Below are 23,228 nucleotides of genomic sequence, written 5' to 3' on the forward strand. Positions count from 1 at the left end.
ATCACCTGTCAGTCCTCCTGGCAGATCTGGGAGGTGTGCACTGCTAATGCCCCCATTACGCGGGCTGGGAAACCGAGGCCCCAGCCTCTCCCGCAGCTCCCCCACACGGCACCCTAGTCCCAGCCCCGCCCCACTGCCAGCAGCCTCAGCCCACAAAAGCCCATCTTCAAGGCGCCAAGGAAAGCGTATTTCTGCAGCTGGGCTCCGTGCTGGGCCTGGGAGGAGGGCTCGGTGGCCCGTCTCCCTCAGCGACTGGAAGGGATCAAGACACACTGAGAAAAATGATGTGGAGCAAGGGAGGTGACTGGCGTTGTTAGAGCATAATCGACAGAGGAAATGAGAAGTCAGGGGCAGTCTCATCTTCCCCGCAGGCGACTCCAGGGCCTCTGGGAAGGCCGGGGGCGGTGGGGGGTGGGGTGGGCTGGGGATGGAGGGCTGCCCAAAGCCAGCCCTGGATTCACGCATAAGTCAGAGGCCTTGCTAAGGAGAGGCATTTAAACTAAGACCTAAATGATGCAAAGGAGACAGCCAGGTAGAGCTTTAAGTGGAAAGGTGCCCTGAGTGGAGGCAACAGCAAGTGCAAAGGTCCTGAGACAGGAACAGGAAGGAACTCGGTGCTGCAGAACAGAAAGACAGCCAGTGGAGCTGGCCAGCTACACAGAGGCGGCCAGGAGGAGGCGATGCTGAAGAAGCGGATGGGGATCACATGAGCCAGGACGCAAAGTTTGTCTTTAGTCTGTAGGAGAACCACAGCTGCTCTCTGGGGACCGAGGAGGAGGGTGGCATGATCTCCCTCTGGCTGCTGCGGGGACGAGGGGCTTTGGCGGACAAGAGTAGCAACAGGGCAGCCAGAGAGGATGCTGCTGTGGTCTTCCAGGAAGAGGGTGGCGGAGGTGCTCCAGTCGGAGAGGAAGGAGAGGAAGCGGAGAGAAATGGAAGGGTCTGCACAGGGCGGTGTGCAAGGAACAAAAGAAATGGGCAGGCAGGAGCAGATGGGCCAGCGTGGGAGAGGATGTCAGATAACTAGTAGTGGAAGGGAGGTGTCTGGCGGGGCCCCGCTGCCAGGCCAAGTTGCTCGGCCCAGGGCCAGGAGGCAGGCGAGAGCCATTGTGAGTAGCTCGACAGGGCAGAGCCGATAGACAACAGCAGTTCCCATCTGCTGAGCGCCCCCTTCAGCTGAAGGAGGGTTTCATCAACATGATGCCGCTGGATCTCTGAGCCTCTGGAGAAAGAAGGCTCTATTTTTATTCCCATTTTACAGATGGTACACCTAGACATGCTCCTTCCTTTCCCCAGTCTCCCTGGAGCAAGCAGGGAGAGGGACGATTTATCCCCAGGCAGAAAGGAGCGCAGAGACAGCATGCAGGCAGTGGAGGGCCTGCCGGCATTAGTCCTAGCTCCCACCGGGCTGGAGAGAGGACTATCTCGGCCCTGATGGTTTGGGCGTGAGTGGCCACACTGGCTACTGTTGCTTGGGAACCATTTCCAGGGCACTGGGCTCTAGCTGCCTTGCTTCACAATAGCGCCACAACACCTCTAGGAGAAAGGTGCCACCGTGGGGACCAACTGAGCTCGGAGGAAACTGAGGCTCACTCAGGGGAAGCAACTTGCTCACAGGCACACGGCCGGCAGCAGAGGAGCCTGGTTGTTCCAACTCCAGAGCCCAAACCTTAACCACTGGGCTCCGCTGCCCCCCATGGAAAGCCACTCTCTGGAAAGAGTAACATGGATTAAAATAAAGAGAGAATTCCAACTGCGGAGAAAACAGCCCAGTGGCTTGGTGCTACCATGGAAGCCACTCAAGCCGTGTCACAGTGACCTGAGCCAGGCGGGGACTGTAGAATGAGAGGTAGACACATCAGGAAGAACGGACAGAACTTGGAGTCTGAACCCACATGGCGGCGCAGAGGAAACACATCGTGACCGGAGCCTTCCAGGGATGCGTGAGTTCATCCCAAAGGGAAGAGGCAGGAAAGCAACCCGTGTGGCAGCTGCTAAGCACCAGGTGCATCACGAGCGGGGCCAGAGCGTGGGCACTGGGGCCGGACCTGGGGGGGCTGCCTCTCGAGCCAGTCACTGAACTCACCACGCCTCCGTTTCCTCATCTGTAGAGTGGGGACGGTCACATCCTACCACCCGTGCGGGATAAACCAGTGAAAACGTGAGCGTGCTTCGCACAGCACCTGGCACTGAGAAAACGCCAAAAAAAGCAACGGTGGATTTCGCTGCTGTTTGTCTCCTTCAGCCCTTAACAGCCTGAGAAGTGGGGACTTTTAACCCCGTGTTAGAGGTGAAAGTACCAGAGGCCAAGTGAGCTGTCAAGGTCACAGGGCCAGGGGGAGGCAGGGCCTGGACCACAATCCCAGGGAGGGCTTTTAGGCTTCCTGGCAGACTGGGATGTATGCAGGGAGGGTGCCAACCCCAGAGGCACACAAGTCAAGCAGGCCCAGGTTTTTGCTGGACCTGGGGCTATTGCAGCAACACTAGGAATCCCCCAGCCCGTGGCCTCCGCCGGGCAGGCCCGGGATTGCTGCTGGCGAGCCGTCCTAATGCTGAGCTTTAAAAATTTCCATTTATTACACTTCAGGGAGCAGGAAGAAATACAGGCCATCTCGGGCTGATCTTCCATTATGGTTGACGTGGCGTAAGAATAACTCACTGCACATTATTTCCATATTGGGGCTGTTTGACGTTTTTATGAAGTCAGGTGGCAAATGGTGTCAGGGCTGAGATCAGATCCCTCAGTGGTGCGATGCTGCCGCTGCTGCTCTAACAGTGTCTTCCCGGGAGGAGGTCCGCTGGAGCAGTCAGAGAGCAGCCAGCTGACAAGCGACTCCCCAGGAAGGGTTCTTGGGGTCCCACCTCCAGCCCCGGCAGCCAGCCTGGCTATGAGGATCCCACACCCCTTTCAGCTCCAAGTCACCACCCAGTCCCCATGGACAAGCCCTCCCAGGTTCCAAGCAGACCTCCACAGCATGGGGTGGGGAGTGCTGGGGGAGACAAAGGCCCCCCGGGATCTCCATCCCTCTCCAGACCCAGCGTGGGGCGGGACCCACACGGGCTCTCAGTGACACAACTGATTTGATTTTCGTACAAATTCACGTTTTTCTTTCCTTCCGTATCTTGTTTCTTGCAAAATCAATACAATAACTTGCAAAGTATGTGGGTACAAAGCACCAAAATGCCTTTAACAGCCAGAAACTCATCTCCCCCTCGCACACGTCCGGTCACGCTATCATTCACTCACTAGATCAGCCACCCTTCCCCAGGGGCTGCTGAAAGGCAGGGTGTCATTTCCTCCCCAGCCCCTGAGCCAGGAGCCCTCTACCAAATGGACACCTTTGCGCATGCACGAGGGGTGTTGAAGCTCTGGGGACATGTGGCCTGGGGACATGTGGTGAGGTCCTGACTCTGGGACCAGTGTGGGAGGACACTGAGGGTCCTCAAAGCCTGAGCTCTGGGGGGCAAGACGAGACGAGCGGCATCCAGGCTCGAAGCGCTGCAGCGGCCCGGGGGGCTGCCGTGCACATGGGTTAGGAGCCTGCGCTCTGACACGGTGCCAGGCGTGGCTCTGCCGTCACTCATTTAACCCTGACGACAACATGTGGAACTAGGGTCAATGGCCATTCTTGTTGCTACTGTTGAGGAAACTGAGGGGTAGGGGGTGAAGTGACTTACCTCAGGTCACCCCGGTACTACGAGGCAGAGCTGGCAAATGGAACCAGGAAGCCTGGCCGCCAGGCTGTTATGCTGCACTCCCATGACAGCAGTGCCCACCACACGTGTTCCAGAGGGAAAATCTGGTGATGTGACTGCACACGCCTGCTCTCATTTCTTTTGACAGCAGCATCCTATCTTCTCTGCAAAGAATGTCCACCCCCCAAATGTCCACGATGGGGCCAACCCTCCTCCCTGAAGCCCAGAGAAGATGCATGCAACTCAGCCTAGTCAGGCAGAGCACCACCTCCTGCTGGCCATAGTAGTTGGTCGTGGGACAACAGCACGACTGACACCAGGATTTTGTCTGCGACTACGGACACAAGATTGGCTCTTTCTGATGCAGGATATAAGCTTGGAGTGTCTGGGGGCCCTCCTGCCACCAAGAAGGAAGAGATTGCCTAAGAATACAAGGTGACATCAAGGTCCTTGAGGCAAGAGACACATTCTTGATGACATGGTTGGAGCACCTAGATCCAGCCAAGCCTGAAGGCAATCACAGCCTCAGAACTTTTGGCCAATAACGTCCCTTTTTCTGCTTGAGCAAATTTGAGCTGGGTTGCTGTTACCCAGAACCCAGATACAGGCTAAGTGAACAAGTGAGACGAGCTGATACACACACAGGGTCAGCCACAGAGTAAACAGTCAGAACTGCGGTGAGGGTGCTTGCTGATGCTCTTCCGTCACAGGCTGGATCAAATCTCCCTCCAAAACCCTGTGACAGAATAACAAACATCTGTTTAGCTATTCTGTGTATGGATCCCTCCTCAGAGGGGGATAAACAGTCCCCCTTCTGGACTGTTCAATGGGGAGCAGAAGGAGGAATGGACTTCTTCAGCACCAACCGTATCAGGCACGGTATAGGCCTTGATGCTTATTATGACCATAGCCCACAACAGCCCTGCAAGGGAGGAATCAGCCTGGGCAGGGGAGTGACCTGCCCAAGGTCAGAGTCAAGTCCATGAGACACTAAACCCAGGCTGTTTCTGGGCCACCACCAGCCCCCTCTGCACACAGTCTTTTTCTATTGCTGAATTCATCTCAGGCGTTCTCTCCCCAGCACCCACCCCCTCTCATTCAGTGGGAGGGCGATTGAGATTCCCAGCACACAGACAGCAACTACAAACCAATGAATAGCATTACTCTTCTATGCAATGCCATCTGCCCGCTTTAAATACCTGGGTAAAATGTTTGCTCTGGACTTATTAAGCTACGAGATGAGTAGGCTCGACACACGGAATGAGGTGGGGAAAGAGGGAAAATTCTGATATTTCAGCAGAGCGGTTAGACCTGGATTTCTGGGTCTGATTGAACAACTCCGAAGATTTAAAAATACCACATTGCAAACGCCACAGGGAAGTGCTCTAAGAAATGGTGGCTTTGGCAGGCTGATCTCAACACATCCCAGGCCTCGACATCCCATCAGTGCACTTGGAAGAGTCAACCTTCAGTAGGAAGGCTTTCCCTGAAGGGAATCACCAATATCTCAAACTACAGACAGCCCTGATAGGGAACAAATTTAGTAAATGCAACATATTAAAAATGTCAGGTCAGGCCCACCAATGGTCTCTCCAACTCAGAAGTTTGATGACAGTGGCCTCAAGGGAAAATGCCTCAGACCATATGGTGATTACTCTCTGTGTCCTTGATCTCCAACTATTTGGGCATATACTAAACATTCCATGATTTTCCTTACGTTGTGCTAGACAACCGTCGCTCATGGATGCACTGAAATGCCTTCTGAGGATTTACCGTTTCTATCATCTTCATCTTCAGAGCAACAATCATCATGATGAGCAGTGGAAGAATAACTGCTTTCTGTGGATGCTGACCACGTGTCTGTTCACTTGCAACATGTACCGCGTCTATGAAGTACACAGTTTCATCTTCATTTTATCGATGAGGAAACGGAGGCTCAGAGAGGTCAGTTAATTTGTCAAGGTCACACAGCTATTAAACGGTGACCGGAGCCAGGACACGAACTGAGGTCTCTTTTAAATGCATGGCTTTTCCTTGTAAGCCCTGTGGCATGTGCTTACCACCTGCTGAGTAAAGCAGGTCTCCTTTTACTTGTTTTAAGTCTGTTTCTTTGAGGGTTTAGGAGTCCTTTCTAATTTTGTATCATAGGATCTAAGGACGGCACAGGTCCTACATGATAGAACAGACTTCAAGAATTTCCTTCCTGACTTCCCTCTGGTGACAATGGATTTGTAACACACAGGTGCTCTCCAAAGAGAGAAAGAAAAAAAAAAAACAAAACACCTGGAAAAGCAGGATAAAATACTCAAAAAAGGTTCTCCCTGCCCCCATCCTATTCACGGCCCCCTCCTTTTAAAATTATATTCCAGCTGTCCTCTAAATAATTAGTACAACGTCTGAGGGTCTCTACATCTGTCTTCCCGCTGGACAGCGGGCTCTGGAGGGCCACTGGGTCTTGCTCACCTCTGCGGGCCCACACAGTAGGGACGCCACACCCACGTGCTGAGGCAAGGCCGCGAGGGCAGCTCAGCGCATCACTGAGCTGGCCCCTGTCAGCGGGGCTGCCCACCACCCACGGCAGCTCACAGGAGCCCCGAATGCCCCTCGGGAGGCCACCCACTGCCTGGCTGCCCCCGGCTCCTCCCAAGCACAGATCTCTGACCCCGATGCCAGCAGGTGTCCAGAGAGAGGCTCCATGGGAAGGACAAGGGGCGGGGGCAGGACCCTGCCTGTAGGAGCAGATGAGCTGGATGGGGAGAGCAACCACAGACACGTTCAGCAAACCCCGGGGCCCCGAGCAGGGCCCTTTCTGTAAAGCTGGAAGGAAGTCTGTCCAGGTTACACGGGGGCAACCCAGTCAAGGCCCAGCTTCCGGGTGGGCAGGGCAGAGGGTGTTCTCATGAGACTTCCCTTTAATAAAAGGGTTCTTTTGCACACACAAAAATACACACATACTTGAAAAGCACCAGGAGAGATTAAGTCTTCCTTCCTCACTTTACAAAAGAAAGCTCTGAAGCCACCCACCCTCCCCACCTGCTTGAGGCAGTGCACACTGGGGAGGGGCTGGATGGCCTCCAGGGGTACACGCTACGGAAATGCACACACATGTGCCTCCCCCATGTAAGAGAGCGTGGGGAAACGTTCATAGCAGCTCTATTCCTAACAACCAAAATCTAGATGACTTATTTGTCCGTCAATAGCAAAGTGGCTAAACTGTGATACAGTCTCATACACCAGCAAGGAGAATGAAGCAGCTACGACATATGGTAACATCAGCAGGTCTCGTCTATATCAATGAAACAAAGAAAACTAGACACAACGCGAGAACAGGCGGAGGATGGGAACTCAGCCAAGGGGTAACATGGGCGGATGAGTGACCGAGGAACAGCTTTTAAATGCGCATCTGGTTCACTGGCTTCTCCCCTAAGCCTACGGGTACCTTTCGACAACAGGTCTTACGGAGAGGCCCAAACTACTTAGGGCTTGAGGCGCTGGCTCTACGGTGACCAGCTCACCCGTTTGCCTGGGACTTTTTTGGTTTTAAAATCAGAAGTCCCGTGTCCCGGGAACACGCTCAGACCCACACAAATCCAAATGGCTCTGAAGTGAAAAACACGTAGCTTCAGATTCCAGGGCACCCAGATGGAGGAACCTTCCAGCACACAGCTGGCCTGAACTCTCCCAAAATGCCAGCGTCATAAAATACAAAGCCAGACTGAGGCTCTATGGACGGTATCACGAAACTGAGCACAGGCTGTTAACACGTTCTAGGTTGGATCCTGAACAGGGAGAAAAACTGTTACAAAGAACATCAGTAAAACAACAGGCAGAATTGGAATAGTCAGCAGATAAGGTCAGGGGTCAGCAAACTTCTCCTTCAAGGACAAGCCAGACAATATTTTAGGCCGTGCAGGCCGAGAGGCGAAACTGAAGTATACGTGCAGGTACTTATCTAACTGTAAATGTAGCCGTTTGAAAACGAAAACCATTCTTAGTTCTCAGGCTGTAATAAGAAAAACAAAAACAAGACAACAAAGAAAAAACGGGCAGCCTGGGCTGGATTTGGCCTGTGAGCCATAGTTCACTAACCCCTGCATTAGAAAACAGTATTTTATCAATGTTAAAATTTCCGATTTTGATTAGGGTAAAGGGACCTCATGTCTGTAACTTGTTTTCAAATAATTCAGAGAACGTGATTTAGTGAGAAAATGATAAAGCAAATGTGGCAAAATGTTAAAAAGTGAGGGCTCTGGGTGAAGGATCCAGAGAAGTCCTTTGAATTATTTTTGTCATGTTTTGGTAAATTTGAAATTCTTTCAAAGCACATTATTTAAAATACATCCCAGTTGCCCCCCAAACTCTGTGACTTTGGGCAGGATTCTCACACGCTGAGCTTCCTCCCACATAAAATGGGCCTAATACCAGCTGCCTCCTAGGGAGACTCACCCCAGCCCATGGGGCCCTATTCGCGCACAGAGCACTGCTGTGTGCAGACACGCTTCTGCACTCTGGCCCCAGAGAGGAAAGGCCCCTCTACTCATGGAGCTCACTGCATTCAAGTGGGCTGGGGGCATCACATTCGGTCATGACCTCTAAGTGCTTGGCCCTGTGCCGGGCACGGTGTAGGCCACGGATGCTTGCCATCCATGTTCCCGTGGTTATGACTACCCTGGTGGGTGGCCAGGCTGCTCTGGGGGCCTGGCACTCCACAGCTAAATAGTACCAGGCCCTCTGGGAGAGACGCATAGACGGTGCTCCCCGTCTGCAACGAAAGCAGCCTTTCCCCACATCATTCATCACAGCCTTGGAAATGTCAGCGTTTGTGGGGTGAACAGGCTCCTGATAATCATGTTTTTAACCAATTACAATTTGGACTTTATCTCCTCTGACAGGAGGTTACGTTAATATTGAATCAATTCACTCCAACACAATCTTTTGTTAGAAAAGTCTCTTCAAATAAAACATCCAGGCCACCTGTTCTGTGGTTCCGGGCTGGAGAGAAGTGTTCCCTAAGCGCTCGCTCACACGAAAGACTCCTGTCAGGATCGTCCTCCCAGAGCTTGCTGGTTACCTTCAACGTCTCATGGAAGCGCGGGTGACACCTGGTGACCACCATCCTGATTAAGGGCACTGGGGATCCTCAGTCGTCTGCGCGCTAGCAGGGACCACTGGGGGTTCACTGTGTGAATATGCACCAGGCCTAACGGCCCACCTGAGGGACACGGAAGCCGAGCTGGAATCCCCCAGTGGAGGGGCCTACAGGAACACTGGGGCTTCCAGACGGGCTGGGAGAGCCCAGAGTGGGCAGCAGGCCAACAGGAGGTAAACTGGTAGTTCGGGGTGCTGGTTATCATACTGCCAGGGGTTGAAGTCAGACTCTGCAGGTTCCAGTCCCACCTCAATCTCTTCTCACCTTTCTGTGACTCAAGCAAAGAGGTAACTGTGACAGAATGATCTGGACTGTCCTGGGGGAAGCCCAGGAGCTCGTGAGAGAAAGGAGCTGGGCCCCTCCCCTAGACCCTGGAGGTCAGAGATGGCTCCTAGAGACGAGGCCCAAACCCAAGTTCGGAGGATGACTAGATGCCCGTCAGGCAAAGAGGTTTCAGCGGGAGAAGCGAGTGTCCGGCAGAAGGCATGGCTTGGTGTGGGGACCCCAAGACGGTCTAAGCTGCTGGTCAGAGGTGACGGGAAGGTAGGAGCTGGACTGTGCATCTTTAAAGGTCACGTTGAGGCTCGTGGACTGTACTCTGAGGGCAATGGGGAGCCGCTAGTGGATCCCGAATGCAAAGAACCATGACTGTATTTATATTTTAAAAATCTCTCTCCAAAGATCAGGGGGCAGAAAGATTGCTCGGACAAGACCAAGGCCAGCAGACCTGAGAGAGTTCCAAATGAGAGGTGCAGGTGGTGTGTGATGAGAGGGGAGGAGCGAGGAGGGGCTAGATCCCAGAGCTCTTCAGGGGGACAATGGCCGAGACTCAGCAACGGCTCTGTCCTCAGGAGGAAGGGGGAACACGGCCCCCTGGCATGAATTAAGTAAACAACTGAAGAGCTCAGTGCAAACTCTTCTCCATTTAACAAAACAAAACAAAAAAAGCAAATAACATAGTTCCTTTTGGGAGGAGGCAAAGGTCAAGGCGTGAATCAAATTTAAACAAAAAGCCGTCACTGCCCGGGAGCAGACACAACCTTCCACTTTCTCCTGGGAGCCAGGTGCAGGCATCTGCTGCTCACAGATGTTATTTATGCACAGCGATTATCTCAATGATATATCTTGCTTCTGTCTCCAGATTAGTCTGTTTCCAGTGGAAGCATTCCACGGGAATTAATTAGTACTTGCTCCTGAAGAACAGGTGTCATTAGACCCACCCCACACACGGCCTCGTCTACCTGTCCACGAGGTCTTGTGAAATCCTGGGCCCAGGATCCAAAGTCTTCCACCAGCTGACTCCGGGGGGTGGGACGCAGGGGCCAGCTCTACATTTAAAAATCATTGTCTTGTAGTTTTCAATTTAGAGAATTCCTTTGAATCCAGGGTCTAGGGTTCTTTATACCAGCCCGATAGCTGAGAATATCAGGCTCTTTTTTTTTTAGGTAAGAAAAAGGAGCCTCTGAAAGGCAGGGTGACTTGCTCAGAATCGTACAACTAATTAAGTAGCAGAGGCAGGATCTGAACTCACAAGGTGTGTGTCTTTCCTCCAGGAGTCTTCCATGTTTTATCCCATAGTCTTTAGCCTCAGGTGTTAGCTGAGACGGAGCCAAGTCTCCCAACGGAGGGAAACTGGGCAGAAAGGGCCAAATAATCTTGTTGGGATTCTAGACGGTAGGGCAATGGGCAGAGGGGAATGCCTGTCCACCCGGGAGGAAGGCAGGGGCTCTGGGAGATGCTCTGCCTGGGGGGACCCTCCCATGCCTCTGCTTGAGCCCGGCATGCCACACATCACTGCTTCAGTTGGGCCTAGAATCCTGCTGGGTTTTTTTGTTTGTTTTGCGGTATGCGGGCCTCTCACTGTCGTGGCCTCTCCCGTTGCGGAGCACAGGCTCCGGACACGCAGGCTCAGCGGCCATGGCTCACGGGCCCAGCCGCTCCGCGGCATGTGGGATCTTCCCGGACCGGGGCATGAACCCGTGTCCCCTGCACCGGCAGGCAGACTCTCAACCACTGCGCCACCAGGGGAGCCCCTGATGTTTTTTTTTTTACAAGCACTTCTGACCGTGCCCTTCCCTGCTCTGTAGCTCTCTATGGCTCCCTATCACCTTTGGGATAAAACCCAAACTCCTTAGTTGGGCTCACTAAACCGTTCATGAGCTGACTCTAGCCTCGCTGACTGACATTACCCTCCCTGCCCTTCCTCGGGGAACGCTGCACACCAGCCACACTAGGCCAAGCGTTAGATGCTCCCTGTCTCCTCCCGCCCCCGCCCTGGTGCTCCCTCCCACAATGCCCATGTCCATCTCACCCAGCCAGCCATTCGTTCCCACCTGTAAGCAGACAGCTGAAGCCACCAGCTCCTCTCCCACAGCTAAATCAAGGGCATCCCCTTCACCTAAACCCCAACATTCCCCCAGGAAAGATCTCATCACCCTGCTGGCCACAGTCTGCTCCTAGGTCGGCCTCTTGCCTAGACTGGGAGCCCCTCTCGGGAAGGGTTCTTCCTTATCCCCGCAGCCTGGCCTCGAATTTGTCCCGAGTGGACACCTTATCAGGATCTGCTGAACGCACACAGTTCACTAACAGGTGCTTTCAAACGCATTCCCTCATCTTTGCCCTCAGAGAGAAAACCTTTCTCTAGGTTACCCGGCACCACGATTAGTGAGCTGTAGAGGCTGCAGAGGGTGTTCAAGCTTCTCAAGCCTTTGGGGGCTAGACCTCATCGCCCCCGACCCCCACAGGCGCCTGGGACACGAGGCGATGACGACGCTCCGCTTCGGGACAAGGGCTCAGGGAAGTCCTGTCACACGGCGAAGGTCACGACATTAGCAAGTGCAGGATCCAGTTCTCCTGACTCAATATTTAATGAATTGTAAAACTGGTTGAACTAGGCTCTGTCATACTAATATAACCTCACCATCAGTTTTCTCATCTGCAAAATGGGCCTATGCCATGGAACTTGAAAGTGTGTTTTGAGGGGTAAACGAGGCCCATGATTCCCAGATGGTGGTCCTAAGACCAGCACTGGAATCCCCTCATGCGACTGTTGAAAATGTAGGTCCTGGGTTTTCCCTGGTGGCGCAGTGGTTAAGAATTCGCCTGCTGATGCAGGGAACACGGGTTCAAGCCCTGGTCTGGGAAGATCCCACATGCTGCGGAGCAACTAAGCCCGTGCGCTACAGCTAATGAGCCTGTGCTCTAGAGCCTGCAAGCCGCAACTACGGAGCCCACGTGCCATAACTATTGAAACCCGCGCTCCGCAACAAGAGAAGCCACCGCAATGAGAAGCCCATGCACCGCAACGAAGAGTAGCCCCTGCTCGCCACAACTAGAGAAAGCCCACACGCAGCCATGAAGACCCAACGCAGCCAAAATTAAATTAATTAATTAAAAAAAAATGTAGATCCTGGGCCTCAATGGGAAGAAAAAACGAGGAGGGGGGCCTGTAAATCTGTGATTTTTAAACAGTACTTAAGTTATCGGATGTGCAGCCAAGTTTGGGGACCCCAAGAATTCCAAGGAAAAGCCCGATACATAGTAGGTGGTTGAAAAATGTTAACATCGTGGGTACAGAACTGGCAGCGCTGGCGGCATTAAGACATACGCTGCTGTGTGCTGTTGGGTAAATTACTCAACCTCTCAGAGCCTGTTTCCTTATTAGTAAAATGGGTCAAAAATAGCAATGGCCGCCTCCTAGGGTTCTGGTGAGGATGATCTAAGTCACGCACTTCCAGCCGCCACACCGACCAGCTAGCAGTCCTGTCAGCTCCAAGCCAGCCCCCACTTTGCCTCCTCTCACCATCCCCACAACCATTTAACCCAGGAGACCCTCTCCTCCAGCCTAGAGGGGTATCTAGCCTCCTAACGGCATGCACTCATCCCTCCTCAATCCCTTCCCCACACAGAGGAGTGATCCTCTGAATCCGATTATGTCACGCTCTGCTCAAAACGTCCCGACGGCTTCTCATCACCCCGGGAATAAAATCCAAACCTCCCAGGCCCCGCACGTTCTGGTCTCTGCCTGCTTCTCCTTCTCCCAGGGGAGTTTAGCTGATCACCCAAGCTAAACGAGACCCCTTGCAATTCCCTATTCCCTTTATTATTTATAATAACCCCACTTATTTCCTTTACTACCTGAATTAAGGTGTGGGATATTTCTGTTTATTTGTATCATTGTTTGCTTGTCCTCTTTTCCAGCAGACGTCAGTTTCAAAGGGAGAGGACCATGCCTGTCTTACTAACCGTAATATACTTAGACCTAGCACATCGCCTGACACTCAGTAGGTGCTGCATAAATACTGAATGAAGGAATGAATGGAATAGTCCAGCACCATACCCAGCAATGAAGACACAGCCAGCAGCAAAGTTAGCTCCCTCTCCCTTCCCCCCTCCTGGCTGCTCTCCCTGCCTCTGTCCCTGGAGGCTTCAGGTAAAGGACAAATACCGTACATGGGAGAGGAGAGACAGCAATGCCCAATGTCATCGCTACTTCATTTGATTAGCTCTGACTCTGGCAGGCGGGACACGTGTGCTGGGAGCCAAAGCAACTGTACCCTGACCTCTGGTCCACACGATCCCATCCTTATAACAATTTCCATGACAACAGCAACAGAAAGCCAAGGCTGTGAATTCTCTTTGATAGGAACCGGATGCAGAGATGGGGAAGAAGGACTTTCAAAAGAATGAAGCTCTTTGATTCAGCTCAAGGCGCCTTCACTAAATACCACTATTTTCCAAGAACACACACTTTAACCCTGCAGAGGGAGATTTCTCATGAATAATAAAAAAAGAAAAATGAAAAGAGGAACAAACAAAACCACTGTGGTTCCTTTTCAAGAACATTCACCTACGGAGAGAGGGGGACTTGGATGGCATCAGGAATATTTTGATGAAAGACAGGCAGAATACAGGGCCTCCTGCCAAGGGGGCCGCATGAACCCAAGATGCCTGAGTGGTGGCTGAGTGCTCAGACATCCTGACTGCCTGACAGAGGAGGCTCAGGGTTCTCCAACCACCTGGTCGGTCAGACAGACAGGAAGACGCAGGGTAAGGCAAAAGAGCTCCCAGATTCTGCAGTTAGAATCACGAGCCCTGGATTTGAATCCCAACCCTGCCACCTACCTGCCGTGTTACCTTGGTTGCATTGCTTCCCACCTGTGGACAGAACTTTCCCATCTGTTAAATGGGCACAATATCATTTGCTCTCCCCCAGGGGTACCACGAGAACTGAGGGACGGGACACATTCAAGCACAAGTGATTCTAATGTTCTGACATGGCCATGAAATGAGTGACCAACTGTCCTGGTGTCCCTGGGGCTGAGGGCTTGCCCGGGACATGGGACTTTTAGCACTAAACCAGGACGGTCTGAGCCCATCATGTCTCCTGAGGTGCTCAGCTCCCTCCTGGCCTCACCTCTCATCCGCCTCCCATTCTTCTCTGAGGCAGCCAGGGATGGTGGGGCCTGAAGACCTGGGTTTGAATCCCGACTCTGCCACCCTCTAGCTGTGGGACCCTGGGTGAGTCACCTCTCTCGTCAATGGAGATGCTGATCCTCATGTAGGATCTGCACTATCAGCACTATCTGTTTCATATCCAGCCCCGCTGGTCACCACGCACGCACACACGCACACAGGCACGCAGGTGTGCTGCACTCAGCCATTCTGCACCAGGGCCCTGATCTGCCCAAGGACTCAAACTCACTCTGCCTCAGCCCTAAAGAAGGGAACAGTACTCCGAAGTCATTTATAAACCCCCTTCCTCATCTACCATATCCATGTGACCCATCCAGCCCCGCAATGCCCTCCACCTCCCCTCAGGTCTGTGAAAGTCAGACATCCGGGCTGTGGCCACGCCCATCTGGGTGGGAGAACCATTCTCCCCCTGCTGGCCGCAGCATTCTCCCCCTGCTGGCCGCAGCATCCTCCCCATGGGGTTCTGAGAGGACCCCGTGACACCCACCTGGCTTTGCACTTTCTCCAGCTCCTCCTTGCTGACTGATGTCTTGCTGTCCTCCATGGTCCCCAGCAGGAGCTGCACGTCTGACAATAGTGCATGAGTCCTTCTGAGGTCCCTCCGAAGACGCTTCTCCACATCAAAGTCCCGATGGCCGATCTGGAAGCCAAGGGAAGGCTCTTGTGAGCTAAGATGACAAAGTAGTGGCCAGGGTCCAAGTTCTCTGGAACCTGGCTCCCTGAGTTCAAATCGTGCCTCCACCACTCACACTGTGTGACCTTGGACAAGACCTTTCTCCTCCCCAAGGCTCAGCCTCCTCGTTGGCAAAACAAGAATGGCAGCATTATCTTTGATAAAGGAGGCAAGAATATACAGTGGAGAAGAGACAGCCTCTTCAATAAGTGGTGCTGGGAAAACTGGACAGCTACATGTAAAAGAATGAAATTAGAACACTCCCTAACACCATACACAAAAATAAGCTCAAAATGGATTAGAGACCTAAATGTAAGGCCAGACACTATCAAACTCTTAGAGGAAAACATAGGCAGAACACTCTATAACATAAATCACAGCAAGATCCTTTTTGACCCACCTCCTAGAGAAATGGAAATAAAAACAAAAATAAACAAATGGGCCCTAATGAAACTTAAAAGCTTTTGCACAGCGAAGGAAACCATAAACAAGACCAAAAGACAACCCTCAGAATAGGAGAAAATATTTGCAAATGAAGCAGCTGACAAAGGATTAATCTCCAAAATTTACAAGCAACTCATGCAGCTCAATATCAAAAAAACAAACAACCCAATCCAAAAATGGGCAGAAGACCTAAATAGACATTTCTCCAAAGAAGACATACAGACTGCCAACAAACACATGAAAGAATGCTCAACATCATTAATCATTAGAGAAATGCAAATCAAAGCTACAATGAGATATCACCTCACACCAGTCAGAATGGCCATCATCAAAAAATCTACAAACAATAAATGCTGGAGAGGGTGTGGAGAAAAGGGAACCCTCTTGCACTGTTGGTGGGAATGTAAATTGATACAGCCACTACGGAGAACAGTATGGAGGTTCCTCAAAAAAACAAAAATAGAACTACCATACGACCCAGCAATCCCACTACTGGGCATATACCCCGAGAAAACCATAATTCAAAAAGATTCATGTACCAAAGTGTTCATTGCAGCTCTATTTACAATAGCCAGGACATGGAAGCAACCTAAGTGTCCATCAACAGATGAATGGATAAAGAAGATGTGGCACATATATACAATGGAATATTACTCAGCCATAAAAAGAAACGAAATTGAGTTATTTGTAGTGAGGTGGATGGACCTGGAGTCTGTCATACAGAGTGAAGTAAGTCAGAAAGAGAAAAACAAATACCGTATGCTAACACATATATATGGAATCTAAAAAAATGGTCATGAAGAACGTAGGGGCAAGACGGGAATAAAGACACAGACCTACTAGAGAATGGACTTGAGGATACAGGGAGGGGGAAGGGTAAGCTGAGACAAAGTGAGAGAGTGGCATGGACATATATACACTACCAAATGTAAAATAGATAGCTAGTGGGAAGCAGCCGCATCGCACAGGGAGATCAGCTCCGTGGTGCTTTGTGACCACCTAGAGGGGTGGGATAGGGAGGGTGGGAGGGAGGGAGACGCAAGAGGGAAGAGATATGGGAACATATGTATAGCTGATTCACTTTGTTATACAGCAGAAACTAACACACCATTGTAAAGCAATTATACTCCAATAAAGACGTTAAAAAAAAAAAGGCGGCAGCAACCACACCGGGCTGCTGTGGGAATTGAACAGGTGCTTAGCCCACAGCATGACCCGTAGTAAAGGCTCACCAAATCTGCGCCGCTGTCGTGACTGTCGTCACAGCCTGTAAGGACGCAGTCATTCTGTCTCATAGTCTGTACCACAGCCATCACCTTGCAAGAGCTTACACGTCAGGCGAGGCCCTCTGCTGACAGAAGTCAGGACAGCAGTTACCCTGGAGGGGCAGTGACTGGGTAATACAGGAGGGGGGGCTTGTTTGTGGTGTTAATCTGGGTGCCGGCTTTAAGAGCTGATGCAAATTCAATGAGCAGTACAGGTGGGATAAGGTGTGCTTCCCTGCATGTATGTTACACATCAGTAAATGGTATTAGAAATACCTGTGCTGCTTTGAAAGGTCTAAATCAAGCGTTTCTGTCCCTTGAGCAGGTCTCTTTTGCTAGTATAAAGACAGGCCATTTTCTGCAGAGGGACCTTGCCCAGAGGTCCCTCCCCCAGGATCCTGTCCTCCAAGACAGTAGTCACGTGGCTCCTGAAGAAGCCGCAGCCTGGACTTGGCGCGGGGAGGGCGAGTTAGATTCGTTAACAACCCCCAGTGGCCAACAGCACAGGCTGGGACAAACCAAGGGAGGTGCAGAATCAGGTAGGGGCCCGATGAAACCCTGACAGCCCATGGTCTCCCCTGGAAACAGAACACCTACTTCAAAAGCACTGGGGTTAATGTCTCTGAAAGAAACTAACAGCCCCTTCCTCTGGCACCACTCGTCAGATGGGGAGTTTTCAAGAAAATGGGGTGCAGGTGTGTCTTCCATGGAACCCAGTTTCTACACCCCTGGACATCTGTGCCTCCACACCAAGTGCAACCAATTCCTGGATGCTCAGAATACCCTGGAATATTCTAGAAAGAACTTGGAATTTAGAATGAGGTGGCCCAGGCTTGAAACCCTGGCTCACCACTTGCTGGTGGTGGGACTGAGGCTGAGTCATGCCACCTCTCAGAACCTGAGTTTCCTCGTCTATAAAGGAAGAGGTTAAAAAAAAAAAAAAAAAAAAATCCCTAACCTCCATGTTGAGATAAGACAAGGATCAGATGTGATAATGGATCGAAAAGTACTTTGTATGCTGTCAAATGCTTTCCAAATATAAAAGATTATGAGTACTGTCTGATGACCTGGAATGTATTCCTGTAGATTTTGTGTTATTATTCTACTGCCAGTTCTGAATTCTTTGAAAAATGAGTTGGTTCTTAGAATATAGCCTCTTAGTTCTCAGATTTATTGCTTTGTTAAGTTTAAAATGCTGAGGTGTTGTGTGTGTGTATATATCTCCTCCTGAGCTGAGGAGCTGAGGACTGGGCATGGTGCCAGGCCCTTTGTCACATATTACTGCATTTTACTCCCGTGGTAGTCTCTTTTAAAATGCCATTATTATTATTGCCTTTATTAAAATAGTAATAGCTTACACTTTGGGTTTGCTAAGTGTCAGACACTGTTCTAAACGCTTTACGGGTATGAACACATGGAGTCCGCACGGTGAATCTATGGGGTGTGAAGTATTATGATTCCCATTTTATGGATGATGAAACTGAGGCTTACAACAGTGAAGCAGTTTGCCCAAGATCACACAGCTAATCCTAAGTGGCAGAGTTAGGATATGAACCCAACTTTTCTGACTGCAAAGAGGTAATTTTAGCAAAATATACAATAAAAGAGGTTAAGTTTTGCTCTTCAATTAAAAAAAAAAAAAAAGGTGTTATGAAGGCACAGAGGAGCATCCCATCCAAGGCTGGGATGGGACCAGACACAGTCTCAAGTAAGCAGGAGCTAGTTAGGTGAGGTGCAGGAAGGGACACAGCTGAGAAACCATCTTGAATATGCGGTTCTGGGTGATTAGCATGAGGGTATAAAACACAGGGATGGGGCAAGTCACAGAATGAGAGAAGTTCCCTGGGGCCAGCTCACGTCTTGTGAGCTGTGTGGAGCTCTTCAGTATGTACTGTCATAGGGAAATGGAGGCACAATCGATAAAACAGAGAGGGTGAGTGATCAGCTCAAGGCCACACTGCTCCTAAGTGGCTACCCAGGGACTGGAACCCAGGCAGCTCAGTATTAGAATTCAAGTCTCTAACCACTGCACCAGAGTGCCTGGTGAAACGTGAGCCGGGACATCTTAACTCGAGAGCCCGGATTCTTTGCCGTGACTACACTCAAGCAACATGCTTTTGCACCCTCCTCATTTTTGTATCTGCTCATGCTCTGCACACATCCTAAGGAGCCTTTAATTCTCCTGTGGGGCAGGTCAGCATCAGGGACATTCAGGATGACCCCATCCTTGCTGCCAGAAAGACCCTGAAAGTGCTGGCACCATCGCCTTTCCAGAGGGATCACCGCAAACAAATTCACAACAAAACCTCAGACCAGGTCACCCTCCCCTTCATAATAAATTGCTACGCAAGAGGAGGGGGAAAAAACACCCCAAAACTCATTAGGTTAATGGGAAATAAATGTCATTCTGCAAGTTGACATTTTGCAGCACAAAGATTCAAATTTAGATCAAGCTGGTGAATAATTAACCAATAAAACTAAATGATGTTTAGTGTTGTTGTGGGAAACTCTGTTCCAACCTGGATTGTTTCACCATTTATCATTAAGGGTAAATTGTTTGGGGCAGTAGTTCAATGTCTGTCATCAAAGAACTCTCTAAGCACTTTTAACAAATGATCTAAAAATGTTATTAGGGGTAATCAAGCCACTTTACAGATGGGGAAATTGAGGCTTAGAGAGAGAACATTATGTAGCTGAAGGTTGCACAGCAAATTAATGGCAGATCTGGATTGCCTGATAACGTTAGGAAAAAAGATGGTCCAGAAAAGGATAATTCTAGTTAACTAAACCTTAATCACTTTTTAAGCAGCATGGTGTTAGATTTAATTTTAAAAAATACAGGTTTTCAAATAATATATGGATAGACCTCACTTCGAATTCACGTAGGCCACTAAAAACCTATATGATCTTGGGCGATGTGCTTTACCTTTTGAGCCTCACTTGTTTCATTTATATGAAGGAACTGATAGTATCTAATAGAACAAAAGAGATCATAGGAGACATTATCAATCTACCCCAAAGCAGGAAAGGAATAAAGGAAGAAGCAAAGAAAGGGGGCAATAAACCAACAAAATTAAACACAAAAGAATAGAAATAATTTCAAATATATCAGTCATTATATAAATGTAAATGAACTAAATTCTCCAATGAAAAGTAAGAGACTAAAATTTGGCATTAAAAATTATCCATCTGTTTAAGGGACATACACACAGAGAAAGGTTAAAAACAAAGAGATAAAAAAGGTCTTGTGGGCAAACTAAAAGAAATCGCACAAAATAAAATAAGGCAAAAATAATTCACAGAGAAAAAAGGGACACCATACAACAATTAGAAAAGAACAATGTTCAATGTGCCAAGGAAACAAAACAATAATAAACTTAAATGCACCTAAAAAAATAACCTCTAAATATATAAGAGAAAACTATAACACAATTATAAGCAAAGTATATCCCCATGTACCACTATAATTAATAGAAGTATACAAAAATATTCTATTTATAAGAGCCATAGAAACTACAAGATTCCTAGAAATAAATCTAACAGAAAAGCTCAAGACTTATATGGAAAAAAATAATAAAATATACAATAAAATAAATATTTTGTATTATTATAAGGTATTAATTTATAATAAAAATAAAATATATTTATGAAAGCCATAGATATATGAAGAAACACAGCATGCTCATGATTGCAATACTTCAATACTAAAAAAATATGTCACTTGTTCCCAACTAACTTACAAACCAATGCATTTGAAAATCCCCACCAGGCTTTGTTATGGAATCTCAATAAGAAGATTAAAGGATCGAAAATAGATAAGACAATTTTAGAGATGAGAAAGATAAGCTGTTTACAAGTTATCAAGCCCAGCCATTAAGACCACATGGTGCAGGAACTGAAGAATAAACCAATTAAACAGAATGGGTAGCCCCAAAACACAGCCATACATACATGGAAATCGTAGAAAAAATTACTCATGAGATAAAACAAAGGTGGTCTATATCGGGAAAATATAGATTCCTACCTCACACACACCAAAATAAAATCTAGGTGGGACTTCCTTGGTGGCACAGTGGTTGGGGGTCCGCCTGCCAGTGCAGGGGACACGGGTTCGAGCCCTGGTCCAGGAAGATCCCACATGACACGGAGCAACTAAGCCCGTGCGCCACAACTACTGAGACTGCACTCTAGAGCCCGTGTGCCTGGAGTCCATGCTCCGCAACAAGAGAAGCCACCACAATGAGAAGCCCGCGCACCGCAACGAAAAGTAGCCCCCGCTCGCCGCAACTAGTGAAAGCCTGTGCGCAGCAACGAAGACCCAACGCAGCCAAAAATAAATAAATTAATTAATTAAAAAATAAAACAAAATAAAATCCAGGTGGGTTAAAGGCCTAAAAATGCTCAAAACTTTAGAAATTTTCAGAAATATGGTGAAATATCTTTATGAACTCTGTTAAGGAAAGAAATCTTAAAAGAATCAACCATAACTGATGAATATGACTATATAAAAAACACTTTTTATTAAGTAAAAAACATTATAAACAAAGTGAAACGATTATCCATAGAGTAGGAGATATTTGCAAAATATACAACCAAAAGTGGATTAGCATCTTGGATAAGGATCGGGAATAATGAATAGAAAAAAAAGGTGAAGACAAAACACTATAAACAGGCAACGCACATAAGAGAAAACCGTAATAAACGTGAAAAATGCACAACTTCACCAGTCATGAGGGACAAGCAGTACAACTTAACACTCAGTAACCGGTAAAGATCTTTAAATGTCTGACAGTGCCACGTGTCGGGGGGGGGGATGTGTGGTAGCAAAGAAAAAACTGCTGGTGACAATGTAAACCGCCACAATCACTTTGAGGAACAATCTGGGCAACATCTAATAATTCCAAAATGGTACATTCCTAACAGCCAGCAATTCCTCTTCTAGATTCATACCCTGGAGAATCTCTTTCCCACGTGCACAGGGAGACATGTATAAGAATATGCACTGTAGCTCTGCGTCCTAGAATGGAAACAGCTAAATATCCAACAGAAGAGTAGGATTAAAGAAAATGAATACTGTGTAGCAGTTAAAAAAGAACGGATTAGAGCTACACGTATTATCATGGAGGAATCTCAAAAACAGCAAAAACAGGGCTTCCCTGGTGGCGCAGTGGTTGAGAGTCCGCCTGCCGATGCAGGGGACCCAGGTTCGTGCCCCGGTCCGGGAGGATACCACGTGCCGCGGAGCGGCTGGGCCCGTGAGCCATGGCCGCTGAGCCTGCGCGTCCGGAGCCTGTGCTCTGCAACGGGAGAGGCCACAACAGTGAGAGGTCCGCGTACCGCAAAAAAAAAAAAAAAAAAAAACAGCAAAAACAGAGTACAGAAGGGGAGCAGTAGAAGTAAAGGCAGAATCGCACGTACTGTATACAGTTGAAGTTCAAATACACACGCAGGGGAATTAAAGCCTCCAACCTCAGGAGAACGGTCCCCTCTGGGAGCGAAGGACGAAAAGATGGAAGGATAAAGGGATGGGAGATGAGGAACAGAAACCAAGGGGCCACCAACTGTTTTTGAAATGCTTTGCTTCCTTAAAAACATCTGAATCTGATGCGGCAAAATGTTAATTTATGTGAACCCTGTTCTCTTGATGCACAAGCATCAATTACACTGTCTGTTCTACTTTCCCATGTGTTTGGCAAATGTCTTACTAAAACATCTAAAAGTATCCAATGTGACGTTATTCAAAGGCTCCAGCTTGGTGACTAACACAAAATTAGCTTCTCATTCACTTAAAGTTACCTTCTCCTTGCATGTGAAACTTAAAATTTTAGCAATATTTATAAAAACCTTTCTTTACTGGATTAATTCCTTTGTTTTCTTAAACAGACCATGTTGGATAGAAGGCAACCTTCTCCCAACGATTTCCAAGTATCATTCTAGAATCAAATCCTGGGGTGTTCTCTCTCGTGCTGATGCCAAAGGGAGAGGAGCCTCAGTGGCTCTGCACTCAGTGGCCCCAGTTTGCTTGGCTGAAAATCCAGAAAACGCAAAGAAGGAAGATCATGTAGTTCTCCCACCAATGTCCTCAGCTTCCGACTCTCACTCGCACGGCTGTAGGGGTTCCGCTCTAGAATTCACTCATTTACTCAATTTAAAAAAACAAAACAAAACATAGTGAGCACCTATTTGTTCGAAGCCTGGCTGCCCTGGATGACCATTGGGAGGGGGCCCACATTCCTCTGTGAACAAGAGGAATGACTGCGGGAAGGTTATTGACAGCAAGATCGTTACTAATTAAAAGATAATGAACACAAGTTAAGCAGATACATTAAAAAACACTCCTACGATATTTAAAAAGAAACCATGGAAGCCACCAGCACTCCTCTCCAATGTCGGGGTTTCATGGAGGAGGAGCTGGCTCTGGGCGCTGCTGGTTGCTTCCTTCACAGCAGTGGTTCCCTGTAAAGAGGGAGGTTGACTGTGTCCTGGAGGAATATGTGGTAACGTCCGTAGACACTGCTGGTTGTTA

At 49.1% G+C, this 23,228-nt stretch overlaps 1 protein-coding gene across 1 annotated transcript in view; it reads right to left on the reverse strand.

The window, feature by feature from the left end:
• Positions 1 to 23,228, reverse strand: part of MYO18B (myosin XVIIIB) — a 221,074-nt gene that overhangs the window by 70,196 nt on the left and 127,650 nt on the right. The window contains exon 33 of the mRNA XM_030859841.2: positions 14,808 to 14,960. Within this exon, the coding sequence (XP_030715701.2) occupies positions 14,808 to 14,960 (153 nt within the window). The remainder of the gene's footprint in view (positions 1 to 14,807; positions 14,961 to 23,228) is intronic.

The sequence above is a fragment of the Globicephala melas genome, chromosome 13, assembly GCF_963455315.2.
Source record: "Globicephala melas chromosome 13, mGloMel1.2, whole genome shotgun sequence".
Taxonomy (NCBI): Eukaryota; Metazoa; Chordata; class Mammalia; order Artiodactyla; family Delphinidae; genus Globicephala; species Globicephala melas.